Genomic DNA, 17248 nt, shown 5'->3' on the forward strand with positions numbered 1-17248 from the left:
ACCCACTCTACCCTCCAGGTAGAAGTAGAATAGTGGAACGATCACCTTATTTCTCTAGAAGTCAAGCTAGGAGTAATGCTTTCGATGAACGTAGAAATTTGCATTAGAAGTTCAAACTAATTTTGTTCTGACAACTTGATAATTATTGGACAGTTGGATCGAGTAGACTGTTCTTATTATTGAGGAGTCAGGATAATTAGTAAACAAACAAATGCCCAGAGTAAGGCGTTAAACTGCTCATCATCATAATGAAATAGATTTCAGAAATGAACTATTGATTTGAATTGATAAACCCTGAGTGGAAATTGTCTGCAGCGAGACTCTAAACTGCTTTATTTTAAGAATTCAGCGAGCTGAATATGGAACCGATGTGAAATGGAGAAATATGAGTAATCTGAGTAATTGAGTATTTATAAGAGAAATATCAGTGGGATAATTGTGTAATAATTAGGTGTATTGTAAAGATGAGTTGAGAGAGTGATGAATCGGCTTTCAAGTATTGGCCAGATGATGAATTAGAATAGAATTATGTAGTTATATTATATTAGTTGAATGAGAAGATTTTCGACAAGGACGAAAGATCAGTCTTTCTATCAAAAGAGATAGAGAGAGAAGTATAACGTTGCTACTTGCCGTGAGACAATGCAATATATATATATATAATATATATATATATAATATATATATATATATAATATATATATATATAATATATATATATATATATATATATAATATATATATATATATAATATATATATATATATAATATATATATATATATAATATATATATATATATATATATAATATATATATATATAATATATATATATATATATAATATATATATATATATATATATATAATATATATATATATATATATATAATATATATATATATATAATATATATATATATATAATATATATATATATAATATATATATATATATAATATATATATATATAATATATATATATATATATATATATAATATATATATATATAATATATATATATATATATATATATAATATATATATATATATATAATATATATATATATATATAATATATATATATATATAATATATATATATATATATATAATATATATATATATAATATATATATATATATATATATATATATATATATAATATATATATATATAATATATATATATATATATAATATATATATATATATAATATATATATATATATATATATAATATATATATATATAATATATATATATATATAATATATATATATATATATATATATAATATATATATATATATATATAATATATATATATATATATATATAATATATATATATATAATATATATATATATATATAATATATATATATATAATATATATATATATAATATATATATATATATAATATATATATATATATATATATATAATATATATATATATAATATATATATATATAATATATATATATATATATATATATATATATATTTTTTTTTTAATTAAACAGTACTCAAATATCATTTAGAATAATCAATTCAATTACCATTGGATCCTTTGGGACTGTAATACGCAGTGTACAAGGAAATAAATGAACAGCCTTTGGAACTATATTACGGAGTTGTACATCATTTCCACCCCAACCCTATCGCAGTTTAGTAGCCATCTTTTTATGCTAGTTTTGATGTAATACTTATTATTTTGGGACCCAAAATTAATCTTGATGTGTATAGGTAAAAGATTGAAAAATTTTGGGGTGAGGAACATAAAAGATTTTTTGAAAAGGGTACAGTTAGGTCTCAATCCTCGGAGATGGCGATTCAGTACTCCTCGCGTCAAATGAGAGCCCTCCACCACCTCACAATAGCTTACTATTACACCATCATTCCCACTCAGCAGGTAGAAAATATTAAGTACCTTGTGGATATACATGTGTCTCAGAGGGAGTATCTCGAATTCTTGAAATAGTGGTAAAGTGCTATCCCTGTATCCTACACCAGCAATTATTCGGATAAAAGACTTCTGTAGCTTTATAATGGGATCCAAAATGGAATAATATGTACTTCCCCAACAACTCAATCCATAACTTATTCTTGAATGGGCAAATGCGTAATAAATCTCTTTCAGGGTACTTTTATTGCACATCTGCTTTAATTTAAATATTGTTCTAAGGTAGAACTGAAGAGATTTCTTGAGGGACTTAATGTGGGACTTCCAATTCAAGTTATGATCTAGAAGCACCCCTAGATATTTTACATTGGATTCCATTTTCACAACAGGGCAACTGCAAGAGTCACGCCTACAGTGAAATCCGTGGAGGAAGATAGGCATAGGAAAACTTCTACTGCCACTTAGACTGAACAAGATGTAATTAGTTTTTTGAACATTCATTGCCAACTTATTACAAGTGAACCAAAATGACAGTTTATTCAAGTCCTGTTGCATGTCATAAGCAAGTTGGTCCTGTTGGTCCGGACTGTATGATAAGGCAGTGTCATCTGCAAAAGTTGTTAATTGTCCCTTAAAGTCACCATTGAATAAGTCATTAATGTAGATCAAGAATAATATAGGTCCCAGGACCGACCCTTGAGGGACCCCATGACAGATATCACGCAAGTCACTAATTTGATTATTAATTTTTACTGCCTGACTTCTTCCCTGTAGGAAAGTTCCAAGCAGTTCCAAGGGTGCACCTCTAATACCTGCTCGCCACAGTTTATGTAGCAGAAGATCATGATTTACAGTATCAAATGCTTTACTGATATCGATAAACAATCCAGCAGCACAATTACCTTGTTTTTTATTTAATCCTAAGTATATATTTTGCAGGAAATGTTGAAGGGCAAGCTCGGTGTTGAGATTCTGCCTGAAACCAAACTGTTGATTGGAGAAGAAAAAGTTGTTATCTAAAAAGTTCATTAATCTTTTTTTAATAAGTTTCTCAAACACCTTTGATAGAGTAGGTAAGAGTGAGATGGGACGGTAGTTTGTTTTGGACATCCTATCCCCTTTTTTAAATATAGGGATTACGGTACCTGTTTTCAATATTTTTGGAAACTGCCCTTCAACTATCGCCAAATTAAATAAGTATGCTATAACAGTGGACAAGTGAGTGATATTCTCCTTTAAGATTCTTGATGTTAATCCATCATTACCAGAGCTGACGTTTAATTTGAGTTTTTTAACGGTTTGAATTATTTCACATTCATCAATCGGGCTGAGAAAGATGGTCGTATGACTTTGCTCGCTTTGAAATTCGTAATTGTACTGCTGGACTATATCATCTGATACTTGTGGAAGAGATTGGGAGAGTTTTTCAGGTAGATCAATAAAATACTCGTTGAACAAATTTGCAACGCTTTTACTATCACTGATGATTGTTCCATCCTCATTTAACTGTATATTTTGAATACTATTGCTCTCACCAGGTAATAATGATTTCAGAATTTCCCATTTCTTTTTAGAGTTCTTGGAGTGTAAAAGCAGATTGTCAGAGTAATATTTACATTTTGCGTTTTTTACCCATTGCTTCACGTTATTTCTCATTGCTATGAATTTATTCTTTAAAGCGGTATTATTTGGCATTCGTTTATGTAACTTATATAATTTATCCTTTACAGCAATACTGTTTGACAATCCAGGTGTCATCCACGGTTTTATCATTTTGATTTTATTTTTTAGTTTACGTTTAATTGTGGATCTATTTAAAATACTATTGAAGGTTTCATAAAATTTGTTAAATGCAGTATTTGTGTCATCTATTTCGAGTATATTGGTCCATGAATGGGATCTGATGTTATTAGAAAGTAGCTGATAATCTAGTTTATTTATTTCAGGACAATCACACAAAGTTCTTTTCATTTGTCCAACTGGCAAGAAGCCTATTACCGCTCTGTGATCTGTGATTGAGTTATCTATTACGGCAACTCTACTGATAGTGACCCGGATAGAGCGATAAGAGAAATGATCGATGCAAGTCGATGATATCTCTGTTACCCTAGTATCGATATCAATCAACTGTTCGAGCCCATTACTGTTTAAGCAGTCAAGATAATCATCCGCAATTATATCGTTTGAGCCTATATCAATATTAAAGTCTCCTAGACAAATTAATTCATTTATTGGAATATTCTCAAGAGCGAGTCTCAAATTATTAACAAATAACTGACGATCACCAATATGCAATCTATAAACTCCCATAACCGAAAATTTGAGACTACCATAGATACAATTTAAAAGCAAACAATCACAATTTGGAATTGCGAAATCTCCCAACACTGCAACAACAGATTTATGCACATAAGCCACTATACCACTAGCTCTAGACAAAGCAGAAAATGCGGAAAAGCTTTCGTAGTTATCTATTTGGTATAAGAGAACATCCTTCTCATGCTGTAACCACGCCTCGCTAAGTATAATTATTAATGGTTTCACAGAAAGGCTGTTAAGATGCAATAGAAATAAGTCGAAATTTGAGTGCATGCTTCTTATATTTTGGTGATATATGCAGATGCCTTCTGATCCTGTAATAAATGTATTTGTTTCCTCAATTGAACAAAGAAGTTTTGCTACTGGCATAATCTATAATATCAACGCAAAAATAATTTTAGAAGTAAATTTAGTGTATGTGGACATGAAACAACAATAACACAGAAAAAACAATGGAACCACAGCACGGTATGAGAATATGATATAGAAAAATTTCAATACAAATATGTAATCAAAAATAAAGATGATCTGCCTAGATGCATAATCTCCTATTACATACATAATATGGGCATGCTTGTAGTACTCTGCATAATCATAATCACATACTCCAATGCATCTTGTGACCTTATTACTAGTATAGGCTAAGTTCTTGTAATAGAGAATTCCAGGAGAAATTAAAAAGTTCACCATACAATACAACATATTTGCAGGGCAAGGAATAAAATTAGTAACATAGGATAGCATTTTATGACATTGTGAAAAAACCATTGAATTAAGTCTGACATTGTATGATAAATAATTGAAATAAGTTGTAAAATTTTCAACTATCATTAGGTCCGCATTTCAAAGTTTCCCTCTCTATAATGCGATTCAATTCACTCTCATCATCAATCACAATCACCTTAGATTTTCTGTCGTCATCCCTTCTCACTTTAACCCTACCATTCCTGTCAGTCCACACATATTTGTAGTTGAACTGTGATTTCAACTTACGTGCTTTGGAAAAAAGAATCCTCCTCTCCTTAGACAACGAGATATTTATGTAGATGAGGTTGTCATCCGTGCGTCCAGGTATGTGTCTAGTTGAAAAGTCTCTTTTTACCTTTCTCTTCGCGAGCAGCCCGTCAGGTTCATCTCTTCGCAGAAACTTAACAATGATACCTTTGTCAGGGCGATTGGCAGCTGGAATACGATGGCAGGCGATTATTGCTTCCTCCTTGATGGCGACCCCCAGCGCTTTCCCTACGTCGACGACGGTCTTCTTGAGTGATGCATCACTCTCAGTCGCGCTCTCAGGAATTCCGAAGATCTCCAGCGTGTTTTTTCGAGAGTACTGTTCAACCTCACTGAGACGTTTCCCCATAGCACTCATATTCGACTCGCATTTCTTTTTCTCTGCCTTTAGTGTCTCAATCATAGCCTTTTGAGCAACAATAGTCTCCTGCTGTTCAGCTATCTTTTGAGAATTTTCTTTTATTAGGCCGAAGCACATCTCAATTGATCTATTTAGTTGCGATTCTAGCTTGCTCTGGCCGTCGAGTATTTCCTGCTTATGCTTTTCCAGGATTTCTTTGAGCTCCTCCAATGTAATTCCCATACTTGTTGTGGTTAGTGAAAACTCCGTATTAACTAAACAAGAGTTGGGCTCACCTCTACTAAGTCTTCTCTCCTTGTTACACGCTTCACACATCCACTGTTTGCTGGCAGATAAAAACTCTATTTCATTAATTGTGAGCTTGCAACATGTACCATGGAATGTAACCCGACACACTTTACAGACTATTTTATTTTTCTCTGTACGAATAATCTGTTTGGAGCACTTTCCACAAACACTCATATTAAAAGAAAAAAGGAAAAATACCAATCTTACTTCATAACTGTTATGAGTCACTATTACTTGAATTTTAATGCTTGATTATTTATAGTGAATGAATGAGTAAAACAAAAGGAATCGGATGAATAAGGTACGTCAAGAGGGCGACCGAGACTATTTAGGATGAGGAAGCCCCTGGATAGGAAAGGAAAATTGATTGGAAGGAAGTTAAATATTCAAGACAGATGATCCTAAACCGAGAATAATTTATAATTTACCGGTTTACTATTGGAGTTTGAGTTTAATTGGATAAATGATTAGGTATAGATTTGTTAATGTTAGATCAGTAAAAATTGTGAAGGGCTCGGTCGGTTATCCTTTCCTCCAGAGAGCTAGAAACGAACAATATTATTTGGGACTGGCACTTCCCGTATCTGTGTGATAACTGTGACTGATGTGATAGAACTTTACTGACTGTTACACCAGACTTTTAGGTGAAGGTAAAAAGTGTTCCAGACCACTCACTACACTACCAGTGCGAGACTAAAGCAGCCATTCTTCAGTGCGTTATGAGCTGAGTCATCTTTTGCTATTCATCTTCCAGGATCGAAACCGCTACTCTACCTTCTCTTCCGAGATGCTACAGAGATGTGAGCCGGGGACAATCACTCTGTGCCCGATCAGCCACAGAAATCGTGCCTCAGCTTTCTACTCTTCGGCGAACACCAGAGTTACAAGGAAACGACAACGAGCATATAAGAGCGATAACAAGGAGGCCAACTCTCCCCTGGACCGATCGGCGTGAATGAGATAGCTATCTCCAATCTTATGTATGCTGTGCAGCAGACTAAGAAGCTGCAACCGACGTCGGCCGAGGACAACACCATGAAGTTCATCTGTGGAGGACTGATACTCCTGTTTCTGGGGCTATTGGGAGCCTACTGCTTGTACGAGAGGTGCTACTTCCTGATGTGTGGTCGCACGCCAACTTCACTACCACGATGGAGGCGCGTGCTCTGACCATCACGCACGGAACCGGCAACAGTACCTGTAGCAGCCAAGCCGCTCAACTCAGCGCCCTCAACAGCGATTCCACCAGCAAGCAACTCCATCCCTTTGGTCGACACCGCTCAACGAGTGCAGTACAGCAAAGTGTTATTGTGGCAAGTGTGAAGTGAAAAGCAATCAAAAGTATGAAGTAAGAAGCAATCGGGAGGGATAGTCACCCTTTTGCGAAGAAGGGGGTAGTGTGACACTACTTGATTACTTATTTATTGATTGATTTTTTCGTGTTTTAGATTTAAGATTTTTTTCAGGAGAAAAGACTCTGATATTAGAATAATAATTTCCGTAGTTGGACTTTACTAATATAATTTAATGAGTAAGTATAGTATTTTTGCAGTGACAATAGGATTCTGCTAACTTATGTCCAAACTACTCTAAGAACCAGCAAATTCAGGGATATTTGCTAGTTCTCACGGATGAGGTGGCTCCACGAGGCAAGGACAAGGCTGATGTTTGGTAGCCTGTAGATATTTTCACAGAGGAATACTGCAGACCTGGCAAGTACCCGCTTGCCGAATCTCGTGAGAACCGACTCTTCCAATAGCAGCAGTTAGGCCTTCTGGCACACTGACGTGGAGAGGGGGAAGTTTTCCGGACGGAAGACCTCCAGTCGTTAAACAACCGAGGTACCAAGCGGATCAAAATCCATACCGTATTGCAAAAAGTTAAGTTATTTTTCCGGCATTATGATATACGTGAGTGTCCTGTGGTTTGGGATTACGGTGGGAGTGATAGCTGTGGGTAAGTGCCAACATTTCTAGCTCCTTATAAAACATTTTCACCCGGCCGAGACCCTAATTAGTAAAATTATTGTTGTAGTAAAATTTCTAGTTAGCAGAATCTTATTGGCAGGTAGTTTTTGTAGGAATAATATTTGGATGAAATGTACTGCATATTTCATTCTTTAAATTTCAAGTAATTGACATAATAAATGAGAAATTCTTTAGGTAATACAATGTTTTTGTCTATCCAGATCCCATGACTCCCTTGAAGTAGTAATAAGATTTCTTCAACCCCCATCAAGGGCGGTTACACTGGCATAACAAAGTTTGTGAGCTAACAACGAGCTTTCAGTGAGCACTCAAATTGGAGAAAAATAGTAAACTATTTTGAGAGAAACAAAAATTTAGCTTACACTTTCAAAAAAACGTTATAAATGGAGTAATTGGAGTAACGTAAACATGAAATGATTTGACAAAGAAATATTAATTTTGATATTTTTGGAATATTATGGAATACAGTACAGGATAACATGTAAAATTAAATTCAGTTTAAGACACAACTTTTAAGTATTAAGGGAGAAATGAATGAATATAATTAAAATATTATGGGTACAACATTTTGGGTCTTGATACAGTTCTCAATTTCTATTTCAAGTGTTTTTCTGGGTTTTATTTTTAATGTTCTGGGTTAATATTTTTCAGTTTTGTGTAGTTGAATTATTAATTTATTGTCCTCTGCATATATAGTTGACTCAGTTCGAGGAACTGAGGTATTCATGTGAAGATCTGAAAATGTAATTAGTGTGATGTGGTATAAAGAGATTTATATGATTGCTTATATATTCAATGAGATTTCTAATATATAGGCTTGCTGTCTGACTGTCGTTACTCCTAATTCTAGAAAACGTTGGTGACTAGGGTATCGTCTGTGCACTCCCAAGGCTGCCTAGAGAATACCCGTTTGAATAACATTTACATTTTTTGAATGTGCATTCAATTGTGCGTTCAATTGCATTGACGAATAGCGGAATCCATCAACCCAATCAGTGGAAATTTGTTTAATTAATTTCTAATTTGATTATTCACAGGAGGTTTGAGATCTGGAATTCACTATCATATGAGTCTACTTTGGACTTTCACTCATGAAGAATTTGCAAACATGACTGTCACAGCTATTTCTTGGAACACAAGCAATCAGGTACGATAATAATTATGTTTTTTCATCTATAACATAATAAAGGAAAAAATTGGCTTATACATGTATACGTGATAGGAAATTCACGAATTAACGTTTCAACGAGGCTACTCAACTGATTAGCTTGAAATCTTGCATATCGATTCTTAATTCACAGAGGATGATTATAGACCTATTTTACATTCTTCAAGATTTCGGTAAGTCAAGTTTTCAGTCTGTCAAATTTTCAATTAGACCCTTGCGGAGCACGGGTTACCTGCTCGTGAAAAATAACAGAAATTATTACGCCCTAGGCAATGAGGTTTTAGGGTAGGGTACATAGATGAAGTATAGTTTGAACTATAGTGAGGTTCACGTTATTTATTTATTCAATTATTCAGTAATAAGCAACTTATAGAAAAGTACCTCAGGCTTAAGCCCAAAACGGTTCCAATTCTAATTTATACGACAGTCCAGATGTAGCTTTATGTTGCACTTTCCCATTTTTTATTTACACACAGAATAATTATTGTAGAGTATTTGATTAGAAGTTGTTCCTAACCTTGTCTATCATTCGACAAAATAGGTAGCGCTATCCTTATCTTGCTCCGCAACGTTTTTATAACAATGTAGAAATATAATTATTAATTGACAAGATATTTAATCTAAATTTTAAAATTCTGGTGTGGCGCATTCACACAACTTTCCTTGCCGTTTGATCACCTGACGCTAGTATGCACGCGCATCACAAGTATACTTATAAACAAAGATCTGAGCCAGCTGGCGACAGGACAATAACGCTGGAGACATACGAGGTCTGCTATCTCTTCATAGTGAATGATATAATAGAATCAACAGTTGCCAACAGTTTGCAATTAGATAATCACATTTTCTCGAATTTTGAGCTTATTTTCAATTTTAGGTGGAAATTTTATTGAATATTAATTGTAGAGATTCTCATGCTCAATTTTTTTCCACTTGAATTTTTTTGTTTAAATTGTATCTGAAGCCTGATAATTCGGAATCTAAAATCAAACTTTGCATAGATGGGGCGGAGCTCCTGAAATTTTTACAGATATAGGACTTGTGGCAGTTGATAGAACTTATCAATGACTATTTTTGGTATACATTTGATCAAAATCGTTGGAGCCGTTTTTGAGAAAATCGTGAAAACCCCTGTTTTTGACAACATTTTCGCCATTTTAGCCGCCATCTTGAATCGCATTTGATCGAGATTGTTCGTGTCGGATCCTTATATTTTTGTCACATCAACATTAATTTATTAGACTTGTACGGGACACTGGACTGCAGTTTCTTGTTCAAACCACAACTGAAGATGTGAACAAGTCTAATAAATCTGGATGTGCCAAAAATTAAACTGTATTTTTTCAAATATTTATTTTTTTGTTTTATTTCTTATAGAATATAGTAGCAGTGGGCTACGGAAAATACTATTTCAAAGAAAATGTTGACGGTGCAGTGGGTTGTTGGAATGTCAAGAACCCAGATCGACCTGAAAGATTATTTAGGATGAAAAGCGTTGTCACAACCCTAAGCTTTTCAAAAAAGAAGCCCAACTTACTTGCAGTGGGTTGCTACGCTGGAACGATTACGGTTTTCGACATATCTTGCAGGACTGGAAATCCTGTCATTATCAACAGGTTACGGATTTTAAAATGTATTATTTTATAAATTATTACATAATTATCAAATTATAATTATGAGATCAATGGTCTTTCTGAAATTTCAAAGTAACAAAAAACTGAGAAATACAAGATTGAGCTTAGCATTAACTATGCCAATTTAAGAACAACTTATAAATTATTTCAAATATATTTTTTAAATTGATAGAAGTTTATCGTTTGGTTGTAAATTAATTGGATGAATTCAAAATTCTAGTTGAAGCATATTTTTTTGACTTGAAATTGTGTGTAAATCAAATTATGAACTCTACGTCATTACCTCTGGACTGTTTATTTTAAATTATTTCAAATATTTTTTTAAAAATTGATAGAAGTTTATCGTTTGGTTGTAAATTAATTGAATGAATTCAAAATTCTAGTTGAAACATATTTTTTGACTTGAAATTGTGTGTAAATCAAATTATGAACTCTACGTCATTACCTCTGGACTGTTTATTTTGAATTAAGGTTAAAGCAGTTTTGGGCGAATGCCTGTTGTTTACACCTGAATTGTATCTATTGTCAATGAATAAATAAATATTAGTAATAATAATGACATCAATTCTCTTTCTGACAGTTCATAGTAACAAAAAGTTGGAATAATTGAAAAATACGAGATTGAGCTTATCATTAACTCTACCAATAAGAGCTTCATTGAAAACTCTGTGTAGAAATTTCAAGGAACAGTTACCCCATTATTCAATTCTAATCACATTCAATCACGATTGAAAGATATATTTTCTTGGTGGATAAAATATATGTAATTGACTATTTTAAAACAAGAATACTACACCAGTCTACACAGATGGAATAATTTCTATTCATTTAAATATTACATCAGATATACCAGTATTAGATATCCTCTATAGAAGGCATTGGCAAGGCCGAGAATCGCCAACGCTGTTCTCCTATCTTACTCCAGTGCCATTATAAGGTGGGGCCTTGTTCTAGGAATGTTCGTGCATCTGGTCCTGTATGGGATCTGCAATGGTTTATTTATACAGACTTCGTGAAAGAGATTGAAGAAATTATCTCAATCGGGCAAACTGGTGAAGTTTGGAAATGGAATCATGAGGATGAACATCAACATTTCCGTAAGTATTACTCAGTATTCTTTTCTCCAAAGAATGGACGTAGATATGTTCAAAGCTTCGCCAATTCATGTACATACAAAACAATATTGAAAATCAATCGACTCCTCGACTCCTGCTTGCACTCAATTGATATTTCTCTCACTTTGCAAGCAAGTATTATCCCACTTGCATCAATAATGCATAATTCTTTATAGCTTATGTCAATTGATACGTATATTTATATGTATGATATGTTTTTATGTTTATGGTTATAAACACATTTTTTTTATTTACAGTACTACTATTCATAAACATAAGTCATAAAATATGTTAGTTTTTTCTTGCTTTGTAATATATCTTTACATTTATTGTATTTTAAGCAAGTCAAATAAAATTTATTCTATTCTATACTGTATTATCGTAAAGTGATTCTAATTTGAATTTTTTAAAATAATTTTTAGTATAATATTCCAGTTTATATTATGCGAATTAATCGAAACTTTGCTGTATTATAAGGTACGTACTGTATTATATGTGAGGGTATAAGCCAGTATATATTTCAATATATTGTAATCTGCATGAATAAAGTACTCAATTAATCAATCTCTCACTCTCTCTCTCTCTCTATCTCCATTTTTCTATTCTCCCAGATCTTACGTCTTAAACACTATCTTTGTCATCATCACTGTTTCTGTAGCTTTGAAAAGTAGCTACTCGTACAATGAAAAATACTTAATTGTGAAAAAAATGCTTTATTCCTATATAATTTGCTCATTAAACATCTCCACGGACAAGATTTTTTCATGATTTAAAGTGGTAGATCATCTCTTTTATTGAAATATTGATGCATCTCAATTTGACAATAAATACAACAAGTTACTGTATTATTTGTTTCTCATTCAATAACTAAAATAAATCTTATTTCATTGAGCATCTCATTTCATGTACCAGAAGCTTTTCATGATTTTCAGAAATTTCAAGTGTTACCGGTATCTCTTTTATTAAAATATTGATGATTGAGCCTGTACAAACTATGAAGAAAATTTAAAGTTTTGGTTGAAGTCTTTTAGGTTAAAAACAGGAAAAAAGTGGAGTAGATAGCTACTACCGCTGTTATAAAATTTTATTCATTTATAATTAATTTTATTATTTATTCACTTTGCTATAAAAATGAATTTGTTGCAGAGCTGATGACACTTCAATACACGCCTCCCCGTTTAGAGCCAATGGTTAATAAGAAACTAGATAGAACTGAAGGAGCAGTGAGCATCAATGTAAAAAATATGTGTGGACTCTCAATATCGGTTCATCCTGGGAAGCCAATGATCTATTATGTATCTACGTCAGAAGGATCCATTTTAAAGGTCTTGTACCTACTTGAAAGTTAAGCTCAGTTAAAACATAAATTGATCATTTTGAATCATGATTAAAATTAATCTTCGTCAATTTTTTTACTTCACATACCGGAGAATACCGTTTTATGAGATACCTCAGTGCGTATTTAAATGCAATAATGCATTTCAAAATGTTGATTCACTGCTTATCCATTGTGTTTCACCCAATTATTTTTTTGGAAACTTCAATATTTCACATGTTTTGATTAATTAAAAGAAATTCCAAATCAGTGCTATCAATTTCTAGAATGACTTTCAATGCACATTCTTTTATTCGAAATATGTAATATATTATCATATTATATTGTAAAATTATTCAATATAATCTATTTATTTATTCAATTTATTATACAATTTTCACATTAAATAACTTGATAGAGCAAAGTTCTAGTAATGTATGAAACGTCAACTCAGATATAACTGGGAACAATAAAGAATGAAAGAAACCATTATACAAATATTGGAACATGTACCTATGGCCTTAAATTATAGTGGAGATTTTTTCAAAAAATCATCGATTTTGTAAGGGCAAATATTAAAGAGAATAGATTTCAGGCTATCTTTGGAACGATCAGGAGAAGAAGTTTCTTGGATTTTCTGTGCAAGGCGTTGAACATTTTCATCGCCATATAATATGGACCTTTCTCGAGTAAAGTGAGTCTATGGTTTGAATAGATAAGACCTCTAAAACGTGTACGGTACTAATGCAACACCAGACCTTCCCCAAAAATATGCTTATTTATAAAAACAACAAGAGCAGGAGCAGTAAAAGGGCTGTCAAGAAGGGTCAACAAGTAAGGGTATATATATTGATAACAGACTGAATTGGTTCTCGCACGTGAAGTAAGAAATTATCTAAAGGCCTTTATATGTTAAGAAGATTGCGTGGAGTTGTTGATGTTGACGTTTTGTTAAATGTTTATTATGCTCAGATATTCTCATTGTTGTCTTATGGAATCATTGTATGGGGCAATTGCAGTAGGTCCATTGAGATTTTTAGGCTTCAGAAAAGGGCAGTAAGAATAATAATGAATGAAAACCAAAGATCTCATTGTAGGCCTCTTTTCAAAAAACTTAAGCTGTTGACTCTGCCGTCCGTATATGTTATGAGCCTGCTTCTCTATAAATACATACGTATAAAGGGGATTTGGCTACTAGCACTGAAGTCCATAATCATAATACGAGGCACAGAAATAACATAAGAACTGAATACCTCAGGTATTCACGATCACAGAAAAGCTGGCTGTTTATTGGACTAAAATTGTACAATTTCTTGCCACTATCTATTAGAAGCCTTTCTTGTATGAGTTTCAAAAAACTGTTAAACTTATCCTGCAGCAAGAATGCATTTATACAGTGGCTGATTTTTATGAAATTGATTTTCGTATGTATGAATTGTGAAAATGGTTTTGTAAATTACTTTGTATTGTAGAATCGTATTGTTTTTATGCTTTGAATTTTTTGTATAATATTATATGTATGTGTATATGTATGTATGTATATATGTATCTATATGTATGACGATTGACCATACATTTTGTTAAATGTCTTATGTCAATAAAGAAATTTCTATTTCTATTTCTGTTGACAAGAACATCTATTAGAAAGGCCAAAACCCCTTTTCTCAAAGCTTTCTTTTCACACCTCAAACTCGGTGTCTTGCCCGAAAAAATAATACCAAAACGGAGGCGGGATACAAAATAGGAATGGTAAACTATTAGAGCTGCCTTGGTGTCAATCACCCTGGAAATTATACCTATAGCAAATGTAGTATCAACTATATTTCAATAAATGATTCTACTTTTAAAGTACCTAATCAAGCCTATTATTTTTAGTGCGCTGTGAATCACCCTGACCAGGCAATCGACATTTTCCCAGGACACACTGGTTCCGTATATGGTATCAAACATTCTCCTTTTAGTAACAGCATATTCCTTACTTACGGATCTGATTGGGTTGTATATTTATGGGCTGAGAATATAAATGAACCTCTCATCAAATTGCAAAGTATAAAAGACAAGGTGAATGCATTATCAATTGAATTAACTCAAATATTACGTACTGTATAACAGTTATTTATGCTACTTAATATCATTATAATATTCCAGCAGTTGGTTAACTGCAATTAATGATAAAATCTTTCATCTTTAACTCAAATATGCTTAATATTTTAAATTGTATACATTAAGTAAAATTTTATATATTTCTTGCAGTTGTGACTGAAGTTTTTCGTTTGTATTCGTATTTGGAAATTCAAATTTTTAGTACATAGGTACATTTTTTGGATTCAAAATAATTATTGTCTGTGAATAAGTTATCACTTTAAAACAAGAATGAACAATATAACATCATAACATTATTGATATAACATCAGATATGCCGCGGTATCAACTATCTTCCATAGAAGGCAGTAGAAAGGCAAAGAATTTGCATTATTGTTCCCCTATATATATATCTTTCTCCACTGTCATTATAACGTGAACCCCACTATACCTATATAAAAATAGTGTTTACATTATAGTTTTATTATTATGGTATGATAAGGTATGTTAGTGTAGAATGTCTCACTCTTGTAAATTATTAATGATTACAAATTTGTAAAACGAATATGATTACAAATTATTAATTAAAAAAGAATTCCATAGTATTTTTAAAAAAACTTTTATATACAGAATACAATAACAACTAGTTTCTATGATAACAAATACTGAGGAATTTTGTTTTCAACTAACAAATCAAGTAGCCCTAATGAAATACGGTTCGTTATTACAAATTATTAAATATAATTATGTTGGGACTATTCCTTGTTTCTAGGCATGCGTAGAAGGAGCGAAATGGTCTCCTACCCATTCAACAATTCTGGCCAGTATAAGTAACAACCAGCTATCTCTATGGGACCTATCAAGAAAAATAATCGTTCCGATGTTCGACATAAAAGCTCCCACAAAGAAACATCGCTCTCTAGAATTTTCACCGTCTGGAAAAGTGAGTGACTATCTTTAAAAGTTCATAGCCGCTTCACTCACATTTCTATAGTGAGGTCCACATTATAATGGCAGTGGATAAAGATAGAAGAACAGCGTTGCCGAATCTCTGCATTAATTAATTATATTTCTACATTGCCAAAAACAGATTTGGCATCGTTGCGGAGCTATAAAAGGATAGTAATACCTTCTTTGTCGAATAATAGACAAGGATAGCAACATCAAAGTTAATCAAATACTGTCATTATAACGTGGACCTCACTATATTACAATTTTATTCTGATATTTTCCACGTTATTCTAATTTATTCCTCTATCAAAAAGATTCATTTTTGTTTGTTTCCCAATATGAATTCATAATTTCTACAATCAGCTATCTTCTATAGAAGGCAGTTGAAAGGCAGAGAGTCGGCAACGGTGTTCTCTTATCTTTCTCCACTGTCATTATAACATGGACCTCACTTTAACATTATAACATATGAATGCCCATGAATCACTATTTATAATCTTTCTATTTTCTCCACAGAATATTCTTGTTGGAGACATGGATGGGAAAGTATTTGTTTATAACTTGACAGACATGCCTTTTCCTCCTTTTCTGCAGGTGAGTAAATATAAATTAATACACCGTGAGTATAAGGTGAGTGAATACATCGTAATAATAAACAGATATATCTGACAATGGGTAGTTGACAATTTATAATAACAGCACGTCACATTGATGAATTAATTCTAAAATTAATGCATGCATTAATTTATGCATTTTCCGTGCAATTCATAAGCTTGTGTTGAAGAACATTAATCACCGTACTTCAACAAAAATGCTATGAATTATTAAAATGTATACATATTTTTTATGCAAGCATGAATAAAGGACCAAGCCACACGAAGCGTTTTTTAGGCGATTTCAGATTAACTGATAGGATTGGCGTTCGGGAGTCAGCTGATAATCAGCCAATCGAAGAGCTTCCTCCCCTGTCGACTCGTCTGAAAAAAACGCCTCCTGTGGCTTGGCCATAAGGTAACAAATTTTACCAAGAATTCTGAATTCGTAAATTTCTAGATTTATCAGATTTAGCAAAATATCAGGTTTAGAACTTGTTGATGATGTGGAATATT

The 17248-nt window shown here is 32.5% G+C and overlaps 1 protein-coding gene across 1 annotated transcript in view; it reads left to right on the forward strand.

Annotated features, from left to right (window-relative positions):
- The window catches only part of LOC111052822 (dynein intermediate chain 4, axonemal), a 46288-nt gene extending 29040 nt beyond the window's left edge, over positions 1-17248 (forward strand). The window contains exons 9-15 of the mRNA XM_039442192.1: positions 8912-9021; positions 10420-10658; positions 11631-11773; positions 12938-13116; positions 14982-15167; positions 15961-16131; positions 16656-17248. Coding sequence (XP_039298126.1) covers positions 8912-9021; positions 10420-10658; positions 11631-11773; positions 12938-13116; positions 14982-15167; positions 15961-16131; positions 16656-16808 — 1181 coding nt within the window. The 3' untranslated portion in view covers positions 16809-17248. The remainder of the gene's footprint in view (positions 1-8911; positions 9022-10419; positions 10659-11630; positions 11774-12937; positions 13117-14981; positions 15168-15960; positions 16132-16655) is intronic.

The sequence above is a fragment of the Nilaparvata lugens genome, chromosome X, assembly GCF_014356525.2.
Source record: "Nilaparvata lugens isolate BPH chromosome X, ASM1435652v1, whole genome shotgun sequence".
In the NCBI taxonomy this organism is placed as follows: domain Eukaryota; kingdom Metazoa; phylum Arthropoda; class Insecta; order Hemiptera; family Delphacidae; genus Nilaparvata; species Nilaparvata lugens.